The sequence below is a fragment of the Nuphar pumila genome, chromosome 1, assembly GCF_984573655.1.
Source record: "Nuphar pumila chromosome 1, dmNupPumi1.hap1.1, whole genome shotgun sequence".
Taxonomy (NCBI): domain Eukaryota; kingdom Viridiplantae; phylum Streptophyta; class Magnoliopsida; order Nymphaeales; family Nymphaeaceae; genus Nuphar; species Nuphar pumila.
In genome coordinates, this window is record NC_143249.1 from 175,891,044 (window position 1) to 175,911,930 (window position 20,887).

General features: G+C 36.8%; 1 protein-coding gene and 1 long non-coding RNA gene across 5 annotated transcripts in view; both read right to left on the bottom strand.

Annotated features, from left to right (window-relative positions):
* LOC149851351 (ribulose-phosphate 3-epimerase, cytoplasmic isoform-like) overlaps positions 1 to 19,776 on the bottom strand; it is a 52,152-nt gene extending 32,376 nt beyond the window's left edge. For 2 of the 4 annotated variants that reach the window (XM_090000319.1, XM_090000309.1), the window contains exons 1-4: positions 13,747 to 13,889; positions 10,139 to 10,201; positions 9,921 to 10,027; positions 9,714 to 9,811 (exon numbers count right to left, since the gene is read on the bottom strand). In XM_090000319.1, the coding sequence (XP_089856445.1) occupies positions 9,714 to 9,811; positions 9,921 to 10,027; positions 10,139 to 10,201; positions 13,747 to 13,874 (396 nt within the window). In that variant the 5' untranslated portion in view covers positions 13,875 to 13,889. Of the gene's footprint in view, positions 1 to 9,713; positions 9,812 to 9,920; positions 10,028 to 10,138; positions 10,202 to 13,746; positions 13,890 to 18,515; positions 18,521 to 19,646 lie in introns of those variants that run through there. The other 2 variants (XM_090000324.1, XM_090000302.1) reach the window with 2 other exon arrangements.
* Positions 16,291 to 18,500, bottom strand: LOC149851352 (uncharacterized). The gene is made up of 2 exons (XR_016430957.1): positions 18,142 to 18,500; positions 16,291 to 17,023 (listed from the first exon to the last, which is right to left on the bottom strand). It is a non-coding gene; the product is annotated as an uncharacterized LOC149851352 (long non-coding RNA).
* Positions 19,777 to 20,887: the final 1,111 nt, after the last annotated feature.

Genomic DNA, 20,887 nt, shown 5'->3' on the forward strand with positions numbered 1-20,887 from the left:
GGACCATTTCTAACTAGCATAATTATGGATGACCTATGTTAGAAATTATGCAAATTATGCAGAAATGACACTTAAATTTTCAAAATCATACATTATGTTAAAACAAACTGAGCGGAAGCAAATTATGCAAAAATAAATTGTAAGAATGCATAATGCATTCATAAGGTCCATCATTGGACAAATATAACCCCATAATGGGGAATAACAAAATGATCCACAAAGGGATACCACAAGAAGCCTATGAAGAGGCATAAAATACCTATGCTTTATTGAATGAGAGCCCAAAAAAGGCCATAAAGAGCATATGCATATTATCATTAAATGAATTAATACTCAAAGAACTCATTAATGATCATGCTTCAAACATGTAATGAAGTCCCAAACAAGAGAAACGAAGTCTCCAAGCATACTTTAGGTAAAATAAACCCAAGAGTTCACAAGGTTTTAAAATCATTTATGAAAGTCATACTTAATTGACAAAATCCACATTTTGCATATAAAGGTGGCAAAAACCATAAGCACTTAATATATAGATTAAATGCTAAGAAATCAACTTGATATTCATATCAAAAAATATGAGTTACTTGAAAAACATAAGTCATGAATGAAATTTTGCAAATTTCAACAATAGTTTATCCATTACAAACAACTTCCTCATTAGTCCTCCAAAACCCATAAATCAAGTGTATAAGCTACTAGATCAAGAATAAAAAGCCATTAAAGGCCAAAGACACACACAAAGGTGTGTAAAAGAAACCTCTTGTCTACATATAATAATACTTGAAATAAGTGCATCTACGACAAGAACAAGAGAATACACGCCAACATGGACTAAAAAGTATCTCTTGTCTACGTAAAAAATACACTTAAAACCAAGTATGTTCAGCTACTAGAACAAGAGTAATAAGCCAACCATGGGCTAAAACATAATACATCTCTTGTCTACATATGATAGCACTTGAAATGAGTGAAATAAGCCAACCATGGGCATACATCTTAAGCGACTAGAACAAGGACACAAACGCCAACATAGGCTAAAAATCACACACCATGGTGTGAATCAACGTGCCTTGTCTACATATAAAAACACTCAAGACAAGTGTGTTCAGCTACTAGACCAAGAGAGCAAAAGCCAACAAAGGGCTAAAAACACACGAAGGTGTAATAAAATTCTTGTCTACATATGATGACACTTAGATAATGGGCATAAAAGGAAAAGACTTTTAAGGCAATAAACTTGTAATGAAAATAAACCTTGAATGAAACAATATTCCTTTAAAAAGGAATACTCATAATAACATTTTGGAATAAATGCAAGTAAAACGTATCTTCAACAAGATACTACAACCGATAAAATAATATTCTTTAGAACAAATGAGTGAACATACACACCAATAACACTTGTGAAAAAACACAAGAACACATGTGCACAACGAGCACAACATACGGAATCACAAATGTGCAAATGCACTCATAAGATTCATAAACAAATAAAAGGTTGGGCTATAATCCCAAAACATCTTGATTTTAAATGTACCTTAAAACATTTAAGGTTTCAAATACCATATGTCCATCACATTTATATAGAAGCATCCATAATATCAATGGCACAAGAGAAGAAATGAGTGTCACACTCATAATTAGAGATCAAATAACAAATCATTTTAGAGTCCCAAGGTGCCCATAACTCACCTTAACAACCATCTATAATATGGAAGGTGGACAATCTAAAAATGATACAACACGAGGTGCCCATAACTCACCTCGACAAACATCTCTAATATAACAATACTAAGGCCAAATAAATGATGCATTAAATAACATGTGATGGACAAACATAAATGCCACAAAAGGGCAATAAACACATAAGGAATAACAACAAACAACAACAACAACTACGCCTTCATCCCAAAACAATTGGGGTCAGCGATATGAACCAAAAAAGAAATTCATTTTGGGTCTTCCACATGAATCCTTTTCCTCCAATCATTTCTATCCAACGCCATGTCCTCGGTGAGGTTCAAAGCATTCATATCCTTTCCTATCATCTCCATCCAAGTCTTCCTAGGCCTACCCCGACCTCTTTTAACTAATATATTTTCCCATTTCTCCAACCTTCTAACTGGAGCATCATTAGGCCTTCGCCGAATATGTCCAAACCACCGTAAACGATTCTCTCGCATCTTATTTTCAATGGGTGCAACACCTACCTTCTTACGTATCTCTTCGTTCCGAATCTTATCTTTTATTGTATTTCCACACATCCATCTAAGCATCCGCATCTCAGCTACACTCATTTTTTGAATATGATGTCTCTTGGCAGCCCAACATTCCGTACCATATAGTAAAGCGGGTCTAATAGTCGTCCTATAAAACTTTCCCTTCAACCGCAATGGCATTCTACGATCGCACAGCACTCCAGTAGCACTTTTCCATTTCATCCACCCAACCTTTATCCTATGATTTACATCTCCATCAATTTCTCCATACTTTTGAATGATGGATCCCAAATATTTGAAATAATCATTCACCGGTATATCTTGCTCACCAAGCTTCACTACACTCCCATCACTACTTCGTTGCTTACTAAACCGACATTCCATATATTCAGTCTTACTCTTACTCAACTTAAAACCTCTAGCTTCCAATGTCTGTCTCCATAATTCTAACTTAGCATTAACCCCAGCTCTAGACTCATCAATCAAAACAATATCATCAGCAAACAACATACACCACGGTACATTTTCTTGAATTGATCTCGTAAGCTCATCCATCACTATCGCAAATAGGAAAGGGCTTAAAGCAGATCCTTGATGTAACCCAACCGTTATCGGAAAATTGGTTGTCACCCCTCCACAAGTGCGGACATTGGTTACTACTCCTTCATACATATCTTTAATTATACTAATGTACTTGAGAGAAACACCTTTCTTCATCATTGTCCACCAGAGAACGTCCCTAGGTACTCTATCGTATGCCTTCTCTAAATCAATAAAAACCATATGCAAATCTTTGTTCCTCTCTCTATATCTTTCAATAAGTTGTCTAAGAAGATGTATAGCTTCCATAGTTGATCTTCCAGGCATAAAACCAAATTGATTCTCCGATATCATGACAACCTTCCTCAACCTAGACTCAATCACCCTCTCCCAAAGTTTCATAGTATGACTCATGAGTTTTATACCACGATAGTTTGTGCAATCTTGTATATCACCCTTATTCTTATATAAAGGCACCAAAGTACTCTTCCTCCACTCATTAGGCATCTTATTTGTTCGCCAAATCAAGTTAAAAAGATTTGTCAACCATTCTAAACCTTTCTCTCCCAAGCATTTCCAAGCCTCGATAGGAATACCATCTGGGCCAACTGCCCTTCTTGATTTCATTTTCTTCAAAGCCTCTGCAATTTCTTTCTTTTGAATCTTGCGCATGAAGTCACGATTTATCTCATGAAAAGGAATGGAGAAGTCTCCAAGATCTTGAGCATGACTATCATTAAATAGCTTATCAAAATAATCTTTCCATCTCTCCTTAATCTCCTCATCTTTGACTAAAACCCTTTGCGTTTCATCTTTGATACATCTAACCATACCCAAATCCTTCGATTTCCTATCTCTCATCTATGCAAGCCTATAAATATCCTTCTCGCCTTCTTTGGTATCCAACTTGTCATAAACCTCCTTATATACCTTAGCCCTCGCGTTTCGAACAACTTTTTTAGCTTCCTTCTTTGCTATCATATACTTCTCCAAATTCTCCAAATAAAAGTTTTTACAAAGAGGACCGATTAACAAATTGAATCAAAGGTCCAATATAATCCATCAAAACAATTTTGCATAAACACGAATTATGCTTAATCTTCAAAAGAAGTCTTGTACACCAAAAAAGGCTTACTATGCAACATAACATGAAATATTAAGCAACATCATGTGTATGAACCGATTTGGAACAAACAAGCCTTAACTATGAAAGACATAAGGTGCAATTAAACGGTGAAGTTGGTGAAGTTCAAAAAATAACAAACTTAGGCCAATATAGGCATTCATAAAGATGGTGAAGTTCGAAAAACTTATGAAATCTACTATTGCAACTTAAAAATGATAAACAATCATGAAATCTTCATAAAAGAGTGTATACTCACAAGAAGATAATAAGGACCGAAAGGCTCCTTAAGGAGAGTTTGAACAAAAAACATATACAACTCCCAAAGAAGGAGAAAATTCCATTAAAGTGGAAGAAATTCCAACAAAATAGATTCATTAACAAAACCTTATGATAAATAAGATTGTACTATGGCTTAAATAAAAAGTAAACATTTATTGAGGAAAAATTTAACACTCTTAAGTTTTATCAAAAAACATGACTTAATAGATTATTACCTACTCCTAATGAAATAAGTACACAATAAACATTAGTGAAGACCATAACTTTTGTAATGAAATATGCGGAAAAGCAAAAGAGTGCATTAAGCACTTACAACATTCACTAATGAACAAACAAAAGGGCAAACACCAAAACCCACAAGAGACAATCACAACATATAAATGTCTCTTATTGAAAAGAGAGAGAACTTTCTAAATGTTGAAAACATCCTTAAGAGTGTAAAGATGGAAAGAAAATCACCATATTCCATAAGACCATTTTAAAACTTAATTCAACCGGTATTATAAAAAAAAAACTTTCTTAATTAAATGTTGCTCATATAAAACGGACACATAATATGGAATTTTTCATATATGCCAACATTTTTCAAAAAACTATATTTCACAAGCATTTTAATCTTAACATACCTTTCTTTAAAGACTAAACATTCATATGAAGATATTTTCATAAACAAGGTTAGGTTTAAAATGTAAATTCAAAGTTCCAACGGTCATAAATTTTTACCGACCCATTAAAGCAAGTTTTGAGCAATCATATATCTAATTTTTCGCCAAACAAGTTATCATTTAAAGTTTTTCAAAAAAAAACATACGAAAACGATTCAATGGAGTAGCAAGTAACTCAAAAAAGACATAATGACAAAAAGCACACATAAAGAAAAAAACATATTACATTCTTCATACAATACTCAAAGAAATAGAATGCATACCGAATAGCTATAAGAAAGACAATAGAGAGAAACGAATACTTCACCATTTTTCTTTAACAAATTCTTGAATACCACGTTTCCCGATGCACCAAAGAGCAACTCGATCTCAACCTTGCTCTGATACCATGTTAGAAAGTGAGTTGGAATACATTGGGTTCAATAATGAACCCATACATATGCACGTGAAGTGCAAATATACCCATTAAAGGGAAACAACACAAGCACATAATGTGCTAACCCATAAAACCCATAAAAAGGGAAAAATATGACATAAAGTCATAAGTTGCATATCATTGAAGAAACAATGGACAAGGGGTAAAAACCCCATTACAATGGAGCATAAGCTCCCTCAAGAAGTAAGTAAATACAAAGGGGAGAGCCCCTATTTATAAGCAAGAAAAGGAGTCACAAAGGGGGCTCCCAAGAGAGTCGTTGGGAGCCCCCAACGGTCACATATGTGACCGTTGGAGGCTCCCCAACGACTCTTTGGGGAGCCTCCCTATGTGGCACAGCAGCCGAAAATTAAAAAGGAAAAAATAAAAAATAAAAAATAAAAATGGAAAATTACAAGCAATATTCCAAAGTGGAATATGCGCAAAACAGGAATTTACAGAAATACCCTTTTGGGTGAATAAAGAATATATATTTATATTCATATATATATAGATATACATATACATATATATATATATGTATATGCATCTATATATATATATGAATATAAATATATACGAGATTACAAATGACGATAATACATATTTTAACAGTAGTATAGTCTCTGCCTCGAGTTTAGCAACTTGAGCCTTGGATACATTCGATTTATGTGATGGGATAGGAGGTCGACCTGTCTTATCCCAGCACCTATCTTCAAGATGTCCAAGTTTACCACAATATGTACATTGAAGCCTTCCTCTTCCTCCTATACTGCGACCACGACCTCTTCCTCAAAAATTCAAGAGAGTACATCTTCCACGACCTGAGATCATTGCTAGAGCTGATGCCTGTGATTCAGATTGAGTTTGAGGAAGAGTGATGGCAAGCCTACTCAGACGATTATAGGCTTCTGCAAGAGTAGGAACATCAGAACTTGTTAGCATTTGAACTTTGGCAACTGAAAAATCAGATGATAGCCCTGTAAGGAACCGGGCAACCATAGTCTGCTCCTGATGGGTCTTCTGTTTGGTGCAGCATAAGGGTCTCTGTGCATTTAGCCTCTCAAAAACAGATTTAACATAGGCATAGTATTGGGCTAAAGTTTGTTGTCCTTGCTGCAACTGGTAAATCTCCTGGTCAACTTATAGAATACAACTCACATTGGTTTTATGAGAATATGTGTCACGAAGATTGTCCCACATTTGTTTAGCTGAGGTATAATAAATTAGACCATTAGCTATATGAGGTTGTATATTGTTCATTATCCATGACATCACAATGTCATTGTCTTCGTCTCATGTGACATTTTCTGGTTCTTTCAGTGGGCTCCAATTCCAACAGGACGTGTTTTTTTCAATGACCAGAAACGAACATCATGAAGGTGCGAGACCACCTTGCATAATTAGTATCATCTAGCTTAACTGAAGATCCATACGAAAATGGATTCGCAAAGGCCTTATATTCACCAATGACCTCTACTTTTTGGTCATTATTTTGAGCACGTGACTCAACCATAAAAAATTGCCCAACAAGGACAGGAACTAAACACGATCAAAAAAAAAATTTAACACCCCAGCTATTTCTGCGCAACACGGGGCTCCTGCGGAGTTTGCTTCGAGATCTGAATAGCTATCAGATCATTACCACAACCACGGAATGAATAAAACCCCTTTTTTTTAAGCAACGACTACCAACTTTAAGACTGAACCACCTACCATTTTATCTCCACTATGACGATCTGATCGCATTCATACGATAGCGCTCTGTGTTTTTTTCAGATCACTATTTCAGGTTTGGTCGCTGACTGCAACAGAGGTTAACAGCCTCGATTAAACTCTTTAACCCAAGATGACACCTATCAGATCTGAATCGTGACCTATTTGTTTTCAGATCCACTCGCTGTCTTCAGATCAACGTGTTTCTCCTTCTGCGTCACGATGATCAGACACGACCATAAGTAGATCACAATCCACGACGTCAAACACTTCTTCACGCTTCACGATCAGCAGCGGCCTCTTCATCACGATCAGCAGCAGCGTCATCCCATAAGGGAGGCCCGCCCTGATACCATGTTGAAGTTATCAGTCGTTGATCGATCCTAGAGAGACGAAAGTGAGAGAGAGATAACAGAGAGAGAGGAGAAGAAAAAAGAGAGGGAGAGAATTCGATCACTTCATTAACCCTAATCACCTATTTAAATAGGTGATTAGGTGGAACAAGATTACAAATAGGCATACGTAATTATGCTAAATTGTGTATGACCACTCCCAGATTTGTGAATATTACTTTTACCAATTTCATTCTTGCCTTTTTCCATATTTACCTTTTTATGGGTCTTGCTTAAAGTGTCTTTTAGACAATTCACTTGTGTGATTCAAATGCTTTCGTGGAAGAGCACCATTTTATTACAGTAGCAACAGAAACATGAAACCTATGTCACATGGACATAACAAAGGACATGGGACATGCTATTGTTTCGTAATTTTTCATTAAGAAGAGCATCCAAGAGGACAGGAGTACATGACACGGGTAAGTTGATGAATCCCTGTGGCATAGCATGAATTGGACCATAGAACATACAGTAGAAAGAGGACATAATAGAGAGGCTCTGTAGACTCCGTGCTACACACACACATCTGCAAATGTGCAAACCAGAAATTGGGTATCAATGAATAAAATCTCACAACTAATGTATTTTTCGTAGATCTGACCATGTAGATGGATTAACCATGGTTCACTACCATGAACCATGTTTTGGATCAATAGATTTAAATACTAAATTATCTTAAAAAACACACAGACGAACTGTTCAGGTTGTACCAAAATGTAATTCTTAAAAAAAAAACAAATTTCACACATACAAATTGCTGAATGTGAAACATGATTCATACTAAAGAATCATGGTAGATCCATCCATGCGGTCCAATCTAATTGAAAATGCACAAACATACATGCACCTAAAGTAAAAATAAATAAAGAAAAGCGACCAGTGGATCAACCCAATGATGACATGATTGATTGAGTTGGCTCATGATGCTCAGCTGAATCAAGCGAGTCTTAAGTGAGTTTTGCCAAGAATCTGGTAGATGATTGGTTGACCAAGTCTTGAATGCTAAATTGGGTCAACTCAGGTGAGTTGCTAGGTTGATTCACTGGGTTTCAAGCAAGGTTGCCAGACTAGGAAGCGGAAGCGGGAAACGATATGGGAAGTGAAAGCGAGATGCAATACATTTTAAAATGTATAGGAAGCTGGAAGCAATGAATAAAATATATATATAATAATTGAATGTGAATCAAAATGAAACACAAATAAAAACTAAAATAAAAGTGACTAATATTAAATTTCATGATTTTTTAGTGTAAGAATTAAATTTTTAACAAAATCTAAAAATGATGATTACCAATTTAGAGAAAGCACATGGAAGTGAGTGAGAAGAGTGAAAGAAAATACATAAAAAACATGAAGAGTTGAGTAAGAGAACATATAAGATGAATAAATGAAGTGTGTGGAAAGCATACGAGAAGTGTGGGGGAATCGAGTTTCTCATCAAGTTTCGGAAGCGAGGAGTATCGCGCTTCGGAAGCAAGTTTCCGGGAAGCGAGCTTCCCACCTATCTAAGAAGCTTCTGGTAACTCTGGTTTCAAGACTATGTAGTAACAAATGCCCTTCATAATATTTTCCAACAAAAGTTTTTAGCATATTTGGTTATCCCAAAAGCAAGGTTGAAAGCTATCAAAAATTTCCTTTCTTATGAAGTAACAATATTTAGGAAAGACCACAATATTAGAGCATTCAACATCTTTTATTGAAAAGGAAACCACATTTTTCGTTCTCAAGTCACAATACCCAATAACAGTATCACCACCCTTTATCTATCACCTTTGTCCTTGTCACAATATAGTTCCAAGCAACCAACTCAAGGAGAGTGGAATCTTCTGACTGTGATAAGCTTACAACCTTTTTAGCAAACAATGGATTCCTCGTGCAAGGCATCCTTACTCTCCCTATTTCAACACATCCTTAGTCCCTAAAAGCCCCATGCTTTTTGAAAATGAGCAATGCAGTTTATTCTTGGAAAACATAAAATTAAGACTTAAAATTTATAAAATTATATTTCAACTGGCTAAGTTCTTGCTTGCATGTGTTCGTCATACTTTTAAGCATTACAAACTTATATTGCAGTCTACTAAGCAATAGTTATTTGCATCTATCCTCATACTTGACATTTGAAAGAAACTTGCACAATGTTGAAGCAAAAGGATCCAAAAATTAAGCAGGAATAAGAAGACACCATAATTTCCAAGCCTGAACTAAATCACTTAAAATGATGATTTCTTTTCTTTCCAAAAAACACATTTATATTTTAATGAAAGATGCCACCATATTCTATATTCACAATATTAACAGCATGGAGGCAATTAGAAAAGACAGCAGCAGATTTTAGTGGGATAAGAATGGCATGCATACCAATGGAAAAACCTCAGTGACAGGAGTTCCAGGCTTCAATGCTACACCAGGCCGCATGCCCTTTGTTTTAACTCTTGTAATAATTTCTTGCCAATTATCTGTTACAAGTAACATATCAAAACCAGCAGAAAGTACATTAATAAAGTTTATTACTTGTCAGCAGTTGAAATCCAAGAAGACCCACGTATTTATTCCTGCGGCAATCACCTTTAGAAGCTTCAATATGGAAAGTAAAACCTGATGCCCCAGCTTTTGCTAATGGTTCCACATAATCAAGTGGATTTGTAACCATAAGGTGGCAATCAAGATATGCCCTACCATACACACAAAAAATGAAAAAAAAAAAGACAACCACCCAAGAGGATGACATAGTTAGGGAAAGTCTGCAAATAAATAAGAATAGGAACAAAAGAAATGTATATTACTTGGTGTGTTTCCTCAAACTCTCAATCACAGGAGCTCCAATGGTTAAATTCGGAACAAAGTGCCTGACAGAAGGTCAACATCAACAAAATAAACTCTTTGTCTAGAGAAAATATTTATCACACTCATCATAAAAGTTGGTGCATAATAGTCATGTTATTGCTTCAACAATCAATTCCAAAGTTCTCATTATCACAAGACAAATGGCACTCGTCAAAACAATAAATATTAGAAAAGGAAATTATAGCCTATTTAACAAAAAACAATGTCCCGTGCATATATTGATCATAGAAGTTCAATGAACTCACTAAGCCCACAAAACAAGTACCAAACGCCAGTCAAATGCACATTGGAAAAATAGCATCTTTAAAACATATACAGAGGATAATTGATTTAGTCAGAAAATGTATAGTTACAGAACAGTACCACAAGGGACTGCACATATCAGATGCCAAAAGCCCAAACCAGTGACCTTGCGCCAAATTCAGTAAGCACATGTTCATATAACTTAAGTGTTCTTGATTACACTAATTAGCTTGTGCCACACATTTGTAACAGATTATTTCTGATCTACAGACTAGCAGATGCGAGTATTCTATATAATACCACATGTTCCCTAAAAAGAACATCAAGATATTAGAATTTATGATCTGTTCATTTATTATTTCCCTTTTTAGAGGACAAATTATCACATTTATATCATGTGTCAGATATACTAATGCCCCACCCAATCCATCTGGACATCTTGCTTCAAACTCTTTACACCAGGATATGAAATGGTCCTTTGCATTTATTAAGATGCTTTCTACATGAGCATCATAATTGGAATAGCTTTATTGATCCAAAGAAATTTTTTCAAAGAGAAATCAAAGATTGTTCTTGTTCTTGTATAATTCTCATGTATATGATTGTGAAACCATATTAGTTTTCCTTTGTAACAGAGAGAGAGATAGGTGCACTTTGGGGGTTCTGGACTTCCTTTTCTCATCTCATTTCTCACATTCTAGTATCGGCAAGATTAAAACTGGCATTGGTTATACCATCTTTACCAATCAAAGACGCCAAAGATGAAACCCCTCCATTTACTTTATGATGTATCTATTGCACAAAAAATGACTGCATTCTCATTTATGCATCCCAAATGGTGTGAATTCCGAAATATTGTTCTCTTTGTCACTCCCATCATATGCCTTGATTTGTTAAGATGTTTGCAAAAGGTAAGCAATGCAACTTTTGTTGGATAATGTATTAACAAAAGTTTTTTCTTATTAGGCTTTAGCATTATTTGTGTTATCAACTTATAATGCTACTTACTAAATGCAGGTATGGCCATTTAGCTTATGATTGTATTCACATTCTTCAAACATAGAGGTAAGGACTGTTAAGATGCATGATTAGTATGTACATATTAATATTAATATATATACATGATGTGTATATGTATTAATATTAATATATGTATGTATTTTTTTTCACACAATAGGTCATGCCCTCTAGGGGCATTATGCCCTGCCCATTAGGGGCATTACGCCCTGCCCATTAGGGGCAGTTTTGCATTTTTATCTTTTATTTTTTTATCTTTTTTATTTTAATTTTATCTAGCTGTTGGGCTAGTCCGACGGCTAGTTAGAATAGCCCTCTTGCCTCCCCTTTGTTGTATATAAATGGGATTTTTCCCATATTGAAGGTATGCTTCTCTTAAGCATTTTCTAAGTGAACAAAATATTATTTTTTTATATTTTGAGTGATCGCTTGTGTATTTTTGTGAGGTATTGTGAAGTGTGCCATTGTGGCCTTGTATTTGCCCATTAGAGCCTTGTGTATTGCCTTTGTGGCTTTGTGCTTTTGCTCTACATTGTATGCTCTTATGAACATTGTGATTGTTCTTGTACTTGGGTTTTCATTACAAGGATACTATCTGACAAGAGCCAAAGCTCATGACAATGAGCTGCATCTTGAATGAGTTGACTGTTCAAAGAAACAAACCTCATAATGAAATCCACTTGGTTCTTTAATAGATTTGTGAGCTTCACAAATACTATGGCACATTAAGCTTGCAAAGCTAGTAAAGCTATGTTGTTGCAAAGAGATTAAAGATTAACCAGGCATAGTGAAAAATTATATGACAAAAAGGGAACATAAATCAACAGATATTCATGATTTAAACCATTGTGAATGCTAAATCATATACAGAAGTAGAACAAAAATTGGCATGCAAATTATAACATATTACTTAAGGAAACTGTCAGAAATTGATGTGGCACCACAGATCTATTCAACAAGAAAATATGAGAAAGGGGAGAAAGAGAAGCAGGAACTTGACGGAAGCCACACATGGGTTTGGCGTGCCCTAAACATCTTATATTAATTTATGTTACAAAAGACATAAAAGCCCTTTGGCAAAAAGGCTGAATTACAAACATATCCCACACCTGCGCAGTACATAAGTTTACACATAAACATGGATCTGGATCTATTTCAGACCCGATCCAATACAAGAATAAATCGCATGTTTTCACTCTCCCTCAAGTTGTGCATGGTTTTGAACCATGGACTTGTTCTTTAAGAACCAATAATGATGTTTTGTTAGGCCTTTTGTAAACAAGTCAGCCACTTGATTTTCAGTCCTAATGTGACGAGGCATGATTTCTTTATCTTCCACCTTTTGTCGAATGAAATGCTGATCAATTTCAATGTGCTTTATGCGATTGTGGTGAATCGGATTAAAAGAGATATTGATGGCACTTTGGTTGTCACATAACAATAATGAACTTGTGACAATTTCTCTTAGATCATGTAGCAAGTGCCTCACCCAAGTGGCTTCTGCTGTCCCAGCTGCCATAGACCGATACTCTGCTTCTGTGCTAGATCTGGCAACAGTTTTTTGTTTCTTACTACTCCATGATACTAGGTTATTTCCTATGAAGATGTAATAACCAGAAAGAGACCTCCTTTCATGTAAATCACCTGCCCAGTCTGCATCAGTGTAAGTATTTCATGACCCCCTTTGTTTGACCAACTCTTTTGATAAACAAGTCCATCTCCAATGGTTCCCTTCAAGTATCTCAAGATTCTCTTCATAGCCTCGACATGTCCAGTTCTCGACTCATGCATGAACAGAGATACTTGATTCACAGCATATACAATGTTTGGTCTGGTGAACGTTAGGTATTGTAACATTCCAACAATGCTTCGATATCTAGTGGGATCATGATATATTTTTCCATCCTGCAAACTTAACTTTTGGTTTAGAGCACTGGGAGTTGTCAAGGGTTTGCAATTTGTCATCTCGGCCTTACTCAATAAGTGTAGAGTGTACTTGTGTTGTATAAGAGTCAAAACATCGCCTTTCTTATCCACTTCAACACCAAGAAAATATCTCAATTCCCCAAGGTCTTTCATCTTAAAATCCTGCATTAGCAAACCTTTCATCGCCTGTATGTGATCATCAGAATTCCCAGTGATGACTATATCGTCAACATATATGAGCAACAAAGTAGTCACATCTTCATTTCTGTAAATGAACAAGGAATGGTCAAGAAAGCACTTACGAAAACCATAATTATGTATTTTGAATGAGAAGCTTTCAAACCAAGATTTGGATGCTTACTTTAACCCATAGAGAGCTCTCTTCAGCATGAACACATATGCTTGTGAATCTGTTGCTCCATATATACCTCTTCCTTCAAATCTCCATGCAAAAAAGTATTTTTTACATCCAACTGGCTCAACGTCCATCTATGCTCAACTGTTAGTTAAAGGATGATATGAATAGTTCTCATCTTAACAACAGGACTAAAAGATATCATCATAGTCTTGTTCATACTCTTGAGTAAAGCCTCGAGCAATGAGCCTTGCTTTATGATGTTCTATACTTCCATCAGGCTTGTATTTGATTTTATAAACTCACTTTGATCCTACAACATTTTTGCCTTCAAGTCTAGGGACAATCACCTAAGTTTGGCATTCATATAAAGCTTTCATTTCTTCATTCATTGCCTCAATCCACTTATGTGACTTAATGGCTTGATGAAATACAACAGGCTCGTCTTGCCCCTCAACCTGTGACATGAATAACTGAAAATCCATAGAAAATTTGTCATAGCTAACCCATCTCTGAATTGGATGATGATTTCTTACAGACCTCCTTCCAGTGGGTTGATTCATGCGCTCCTCTGCATTGTCAGAAAAGGGATCCTTATCTCTTCTAGCATATACTTGGCCTGAAAAAAAATTAAATCCTTCAGATGCGGCAAGCGCCACTTCTTCTTACATGAGCTGATCTTGATTTTCCTCCCTTATCTCAGTTCTGTCACAAGAAGATTGACAAAACTGCCCTTCACTGGCAAACAAGTTTGTACTCATCCAGGGATCGTAGACTTCTATATTGCAAGGCTAGCTATGTTGAGATGAAAGCTCACTTTCAAAATTTCGTTCATCAAAAACAACATTTCTGGAGATTTTAACGTGTTTGGTAATGGGATCGTAGCATCTATAGCCCATGTAGTCTTCTGCATACCCCATAAATCTGCATTTAGAAGCATTAGCCTGAAACTTATTTCTTAGAGATTTATTAATATACACATAGCAAACACAACCAAAAACTCGCAAATCATTATAGTCAGGATGATGTTCAAAAAGAACAAAATAAGGAGAATTATCTGCAAGAACAGTAATAGGCAAGCGATTGATAACATGTATAGCAGTGTGAAAAGCTTATGTCCAAAGACTAATGGGAACATTGATGTCATGGAGCATGCTCATGGCACTCTCAACAATATGGCGATGTTTTCGTTCAGCCACTCCATTTTGTTGAGGTGCAGGGGGGCAAGATACTCGCCGATTTATCCCATTATTTCAAAGAAAATCAATAAAGTCAGTTGAGGATAGGGATGGCAGTGGGGCGGGGCGGGGGACAAGGTCTCCACTCCCGCCGCGCCTCAAGATTTTATCCTCCACCCCCGCCTTCATCCCCGTTTCATGTCCTCCATCCACGGTTCAAACGGGGATGAGGCGAGGCGGGGAAAAGTGCACGTCCATCCCCCCCTCCACCCCCGGACGGGGATGGATTTTAACCTTCGTCCCCGCCTCCATCCCCGTTTCATACCCTTCATCCCCGGTCCAAACGGGGCGAGACCCCGCTTTCCCCTGGTCCACTGCCATCCCTAGTTGAGGAATATTCACCTCCCCCATCGCATTGGAAATGCATGATATTGGTGGAAAATTGATTTCTAACCATTGCACAAAAATTCTGAAACAACTCAAAGACTTCAGATTTGTGTTTCATGAAGTGTATCCAGGTATAGCGGGAATAGCTATCTATAAAAAGAACATAATATCGACTTCCAGAAGAGGAACATACAGGAGAAGGTCTCCATACATCAGAATACACAATTTCAAAAGGTTTTGAAGAGCTTTTATTTATGAAAGAAAATAGAAGAACATGACTCTTGCATAACTGACAATTGGAACATTTCTTAACATCTGACTCAGAAAGTAAACTAGACTCTGGAACAAGATTATTCGATACATGCTTTTCAATGAAAGTACGACTACAGTGACCAAGACGACCATGCCATATGTATGGCTTATTACATTGACTCATACTCAAAACATTCGAAGAACTTGACTCTGGAAGTTGTGATGACGACTTCGAGACAAAAGATGACTTTAAGACAGTAGTAGAAAGATCCTCGTTGAAGACGTACATATTCCCTCGTCGCTCCCCTCTAGCGAACATCTCCTTCGTTTGAAGATCCTTGACATGCACAAAAGAGAGGGTAAATTCGACTGAAGAATTTGTATCATCAACAAGCTTGGATACAGAAATAATATTCTTTTTATATTAGGAGCAAGAAGAACATGAGACAAATTAAGACTAGAAGATGACAGTGGAATTTGTGTATTTTCAGTGTGAGTAATAGGGTGGTGTGTTTCATCGCCTGTAACAATACTGCCTTTTTCGAAATAAAGAAATAAGTTAGTGAGCTTATCTTAATTGCCTATCACGTGAGTGGCTGCTCCAGAGTCTACATATCACTCTCTCTTATCATTTTGCTTAATATTCATCTGTAAAAGAGCTGCAAATAAAAGTTGTTGTACATCTCCAGAAGGCATCGATCCATCAATTTTCCTTTTTCCCTCTGCTCTATTATTTATGCCTTTGTTTTGAGGGTTGAACCATCAATTTGCTTTGATATGTCCCTTTTTGTTGCACAGAAAGCATATAGAAATATTTTGATTGCCCACAGTAGAGTTTCTGATATATTCGGAGTGGGAAGAAGCCCACGACCTCCTTGCCCATGACATCCATGACCTCTTCCACCTCGAAAATTGTTCCCACCACGAGCACCACTTTGATATATATCTGTAACCAAAACACTTTGTGTATTGGACTGTTCATTCCTGGTAGCCAATCTGTTCAGACTCATCTCATATTGTAGAAGCTTAGCTCGAAGGTCTTCAAAACATGGTAATTCTGGCAAACACGACAGAGATGTGGTAAGGACGTGATATTCTTCCCCGAGGCCATTCAAAGTTTGTTGTACTATCTCCTTGTCTGATACTATACTTCCAACAATAGCAAGCTGGTTTGTTATTATCTTCATTTTGTTCAAGTACTCCGTAATGGACATGGTGCCCTTTTTTAGAGTCTGGAACTCCCGCTTCAAGAATAAAACCATAGCCTCTGATATTTGGGAATATGTCTAAACAAGCTTATTCCATAACTCTACCGCAGTGCAATCATCAAGAATGGATATCAAGACCTCTTGAGATAAGGTCGAAGTAACGTAGGCAATTAAGGCCTGATCCCGCTTCATCCAAGCCATGAACTCCGGATTTCGTGTTAGTTGAATCGATGCATTCCCTTTGTCATCCTTTGTTTCCTACGAAATAAATTATGGTGGGTTAGGAATTGATCCATCCAGATGCCCAGACAGATCCTGACTTCTTATAAAAGGAACGATTTGTCTTTTCCAAGTTAGAAAATTGGAATGGTTTAATTTTTCAAACACAAGCTGAATGAGGAAATTTGAAGAAAGACCAGCATGGGAAGAAGAAAAATCCATATTAAGAATGGAAATAAAAGGAATTCCACACCCAAGATGAATAAGACCCCCCCCCCTTTTGTTTTGGTTTAGGATTCAGTCCAACCAAAAATTCAACCATATCAGTCGACAACCTGCGATGGAAGAGTATTCTTAGGGAACAAGCCTCCTTTTTTTTCTTTTTCTTTTTTTGAAACGGTTCCCAACAGATCAATCTGATATGTGCTATCAAACGTTCCCAAACAGCATGAGTTCTACTGTGGTTGCTCCAAAAGAATATGCAAACAATGACTGAATCAATTGAACAAACCGCAGCAATCCAGAAATAATCCAAAAGGAGGACAGAAAAAATGAAATTTAAGACTCAGAAAAAAGAAATTTAAGATTTAAAATGTAAGTCTGGTGAAGGAGACAAAACGCAGATCTAAAATTAGAGATGAAATCAGACGCAAATCTAAACTATTAAACAGAAAATCAAACAGATTTGTTTTAGGGTTTGTAAGACGCATATTTTATTCAAAAGGAAGAAGACATAGTTATGGTATTAAAAGAAAATCAGAAAGAAAGGAAAGAAGACACAGATCTGAGATTAGAAATAGATGAGAAATAACAGATTTATAAATCAGCCAAAACAGATTATAACGAGACAACGATGAGAAGAGAAGATTGAAAACAGAAAGAGAGGAAAGGAAGATCGAAAAAACAGAGAGAGAGAGAGAAAAAAAAAGAAAAAAGAAAAATTGAGAGATCGAAGCCTTCTGGAGATGTACAACAACTCTTATTTGCAGCTCTTTCACATATGAATATTAAGCAGAATGATCAGAGATAGTGGTAATGTAGACTCTAGAGCAACCACTCACGTGACAGGTAATTAGGGTAAGCTCACTAACTTATCTCCTTATTTTGGAAAATGTAGTATTGTTACTAGCGATGGAACACATCACCCTATTACTCACACTGAAAATGCACAAATTCCACTGTCATCTTCTAGTCTTAATGTATCATGTTCTTCTTGCTCCTAATATTAAAAAGAATATTATTTATGTATCCAAGCTTGTTGATGATACAAATTCTTCAATCGAATTTACCCCCTCTTCTATGCATGTCAAGGATCTTCAAACGAAGGAGACGTTCGCTAGAAGGGAGCAATGAGGGAATATGTACGTCTTCAATGAGGATCTTTCTACTACTGTCTTGAAGCCATCTTTTGTCTCGAAGTCGTCATCATAGCTTCCAGAGTCAAGTTCTTCGAATGTTTTGAGTTTGAGTCAATGTAATAAGCCATCTAAAGGAAAATGCTTTACAATGTAACTACACCCCCTCCGCATACCCATCCTGCACAAAACCAACATTTACATTGGGTTAGTATCGTTTATGCATAAAACTCTTAAGATCAAGCATTGAGATATAAGATAATTGAAAAAACTGGATCACTAATAAGAATGCTGACAAGACGTGATTAAACACATCTTCTACCGTGATGCACTTTAGACAGTAACAGAATAAAATACACAAAATATTATGCAAAACAAACATCTTAATCTAACCTATGAAGCAAGCAGAGTTAAGAACTGCAGAATCTACATATAATATGTTCGTCTCCATGTAAAACAGAACAAGGAGACAATGACAACCTTAATAATCGAGTCTTCAAAATTCAAGATACGTAAGCATAATTAAAACAAAAGGCATACATACATACATACATAGAGAGAGAGAGAGAGAAATCGGTCCTTCCTCATAGCCAGTTTACGATTGTACCAATTAGTTTTTCAATGTTTCATCCCATGATCGCATGTTTTTTAAATCATAGAGGACAAAAGTGAACCTTTATGGAAAATACTTATTGGATTAGAGATCTATTTATGCTTAGACAGGTTTTTACAGGAACCAAAAAATCAATGGCTCACATCGCATCAAAAATTTTACAATGAAATATCATGCTCTCCGCCAACGCAATTCCACCCAAAACATGTTTTTCTGGCAAGCTAGCAATAATAAGCACATCTTCAGACACAGATTAAGTAAAAAAGACGCCACCCTTTCTATTCATCCGATTCAAGTAGAAATATGCAAATATGCATTGAGCGAATATAAATAGGCTTTTAACAATCAATAGCAACAATATAAAACCATTAAAAACAGCATAAATCAACAAAGAGAGAGAGAGAAGGACCCACTTTCACCAACAAAGAGAACTAAGAAAGATCAAAACATGGTCTCTAATAGAATTGGCAATCACCAACCAATCTAACTCCCCCCAATTGATCTCCATTTCAATAAACAAATACAACCGCGAAGATTCGACTCCGAGCATCATCAAACCCGGGGAAGGATTCAACACAAAACACCATGGAATCTCTCATTTCGCTACTCGCACATACAAATTCTCAATCACCCACAAAAATTACAATGAAAAAAAAAACCACACCAACAACCGATCAAATCGAGGTAGCATTACCATGATGTCCATGTGCAGCCAGTCGGCCCCACAACGAAGCATGTAATCGGCCTCCGACGCGAGATTCGAGAAGTCCGACGATAGCATCGACGGCGCGATCTTGGCGGAAACCATGGTCTCTCTCTCTCTCTCTCTCTCTCTCTCTCTCTCTCTCTCTCTCTCTCTCTCTCTCTGCTTTGAACGTAAGAGACGTCTGGGGTTGGTAGTCTTGAAGAAGAAGAGGAGGATGGGGGCGCGTATTGACATTTGACGACGCCGCCGAAAGGTCAATTTAGGGCTGTCAACGGGTCGGGTCAGGGTTGACGTAGATCCGATCATATATATATAATACTTGGGTCGATTCGGGTACCTAATAAAAAACCTGGGTCAGGTTCTGTGTCAGGCAAAAGTCATGACCCAAACCTGGTTAGCATATTGCTAGGTCCGGTTCAGGCTGGCACATTCTATGCTCATACCCAAAAATTAGGGTTCGGACCCATTAACAGCCGTAGGCAAACGGGTGGGAATCTTGTCCATTTCTGACTGAGTGAAATATAAATGGGTGGATACCCAAATTGATTGGATCTTTGATCTGGATCTGAACATAATTTGAGTTGTAATGTCTGGATGGTAGTTCCCGAATCTCATTTCTCACTGCCAAGAAATCTAAGTGGGTAGATATGCAAATTGATTGGATGTTTGAGTCGGATGAGGACAAGATGTGAGTCTTCTTCCCAAAAATGAATACTGTCACAGCAAATTACATATGTTGGTATTCCTTGCTTCCTTCTCTTAGGAGTTAGGGCCGGTTTGCATGTCACTGAAAAGGTTTTCTCAGAATGGCGTGAAACCCCATACCTTTTATGTGGGGATTACAGGCGCATACAAACAAGGCACCCACTTTTCACGAGAAAAGCAAAAGGCCAAAATCAATGCAAACCCTGCTTTTCCGTGGTAACATTTTCCATCGAGAGGGTCTAATTCATTTTCTTCTCAGCGTGGATTGCAGCATGGAGCATCCTCCTACGACATGCAAACATGTGCCATAGAAAGTTGAGGCTTTTCGCAAAAAATGCATGACACAATGCATTTCTGCAGGACCCATTGATGGTGTTGATTCTCCTTCCTCGGCACACAAACGCATCCTTAAGGAGGGCCTATCTGAATCTAATACCTTGGTCATGCGGCCTAGGGCTGGTAAAAGAGACAATAACCAAATAGAGAATGTTCATGATTGGCGTGACTTGGCTTGTACTCGTGTT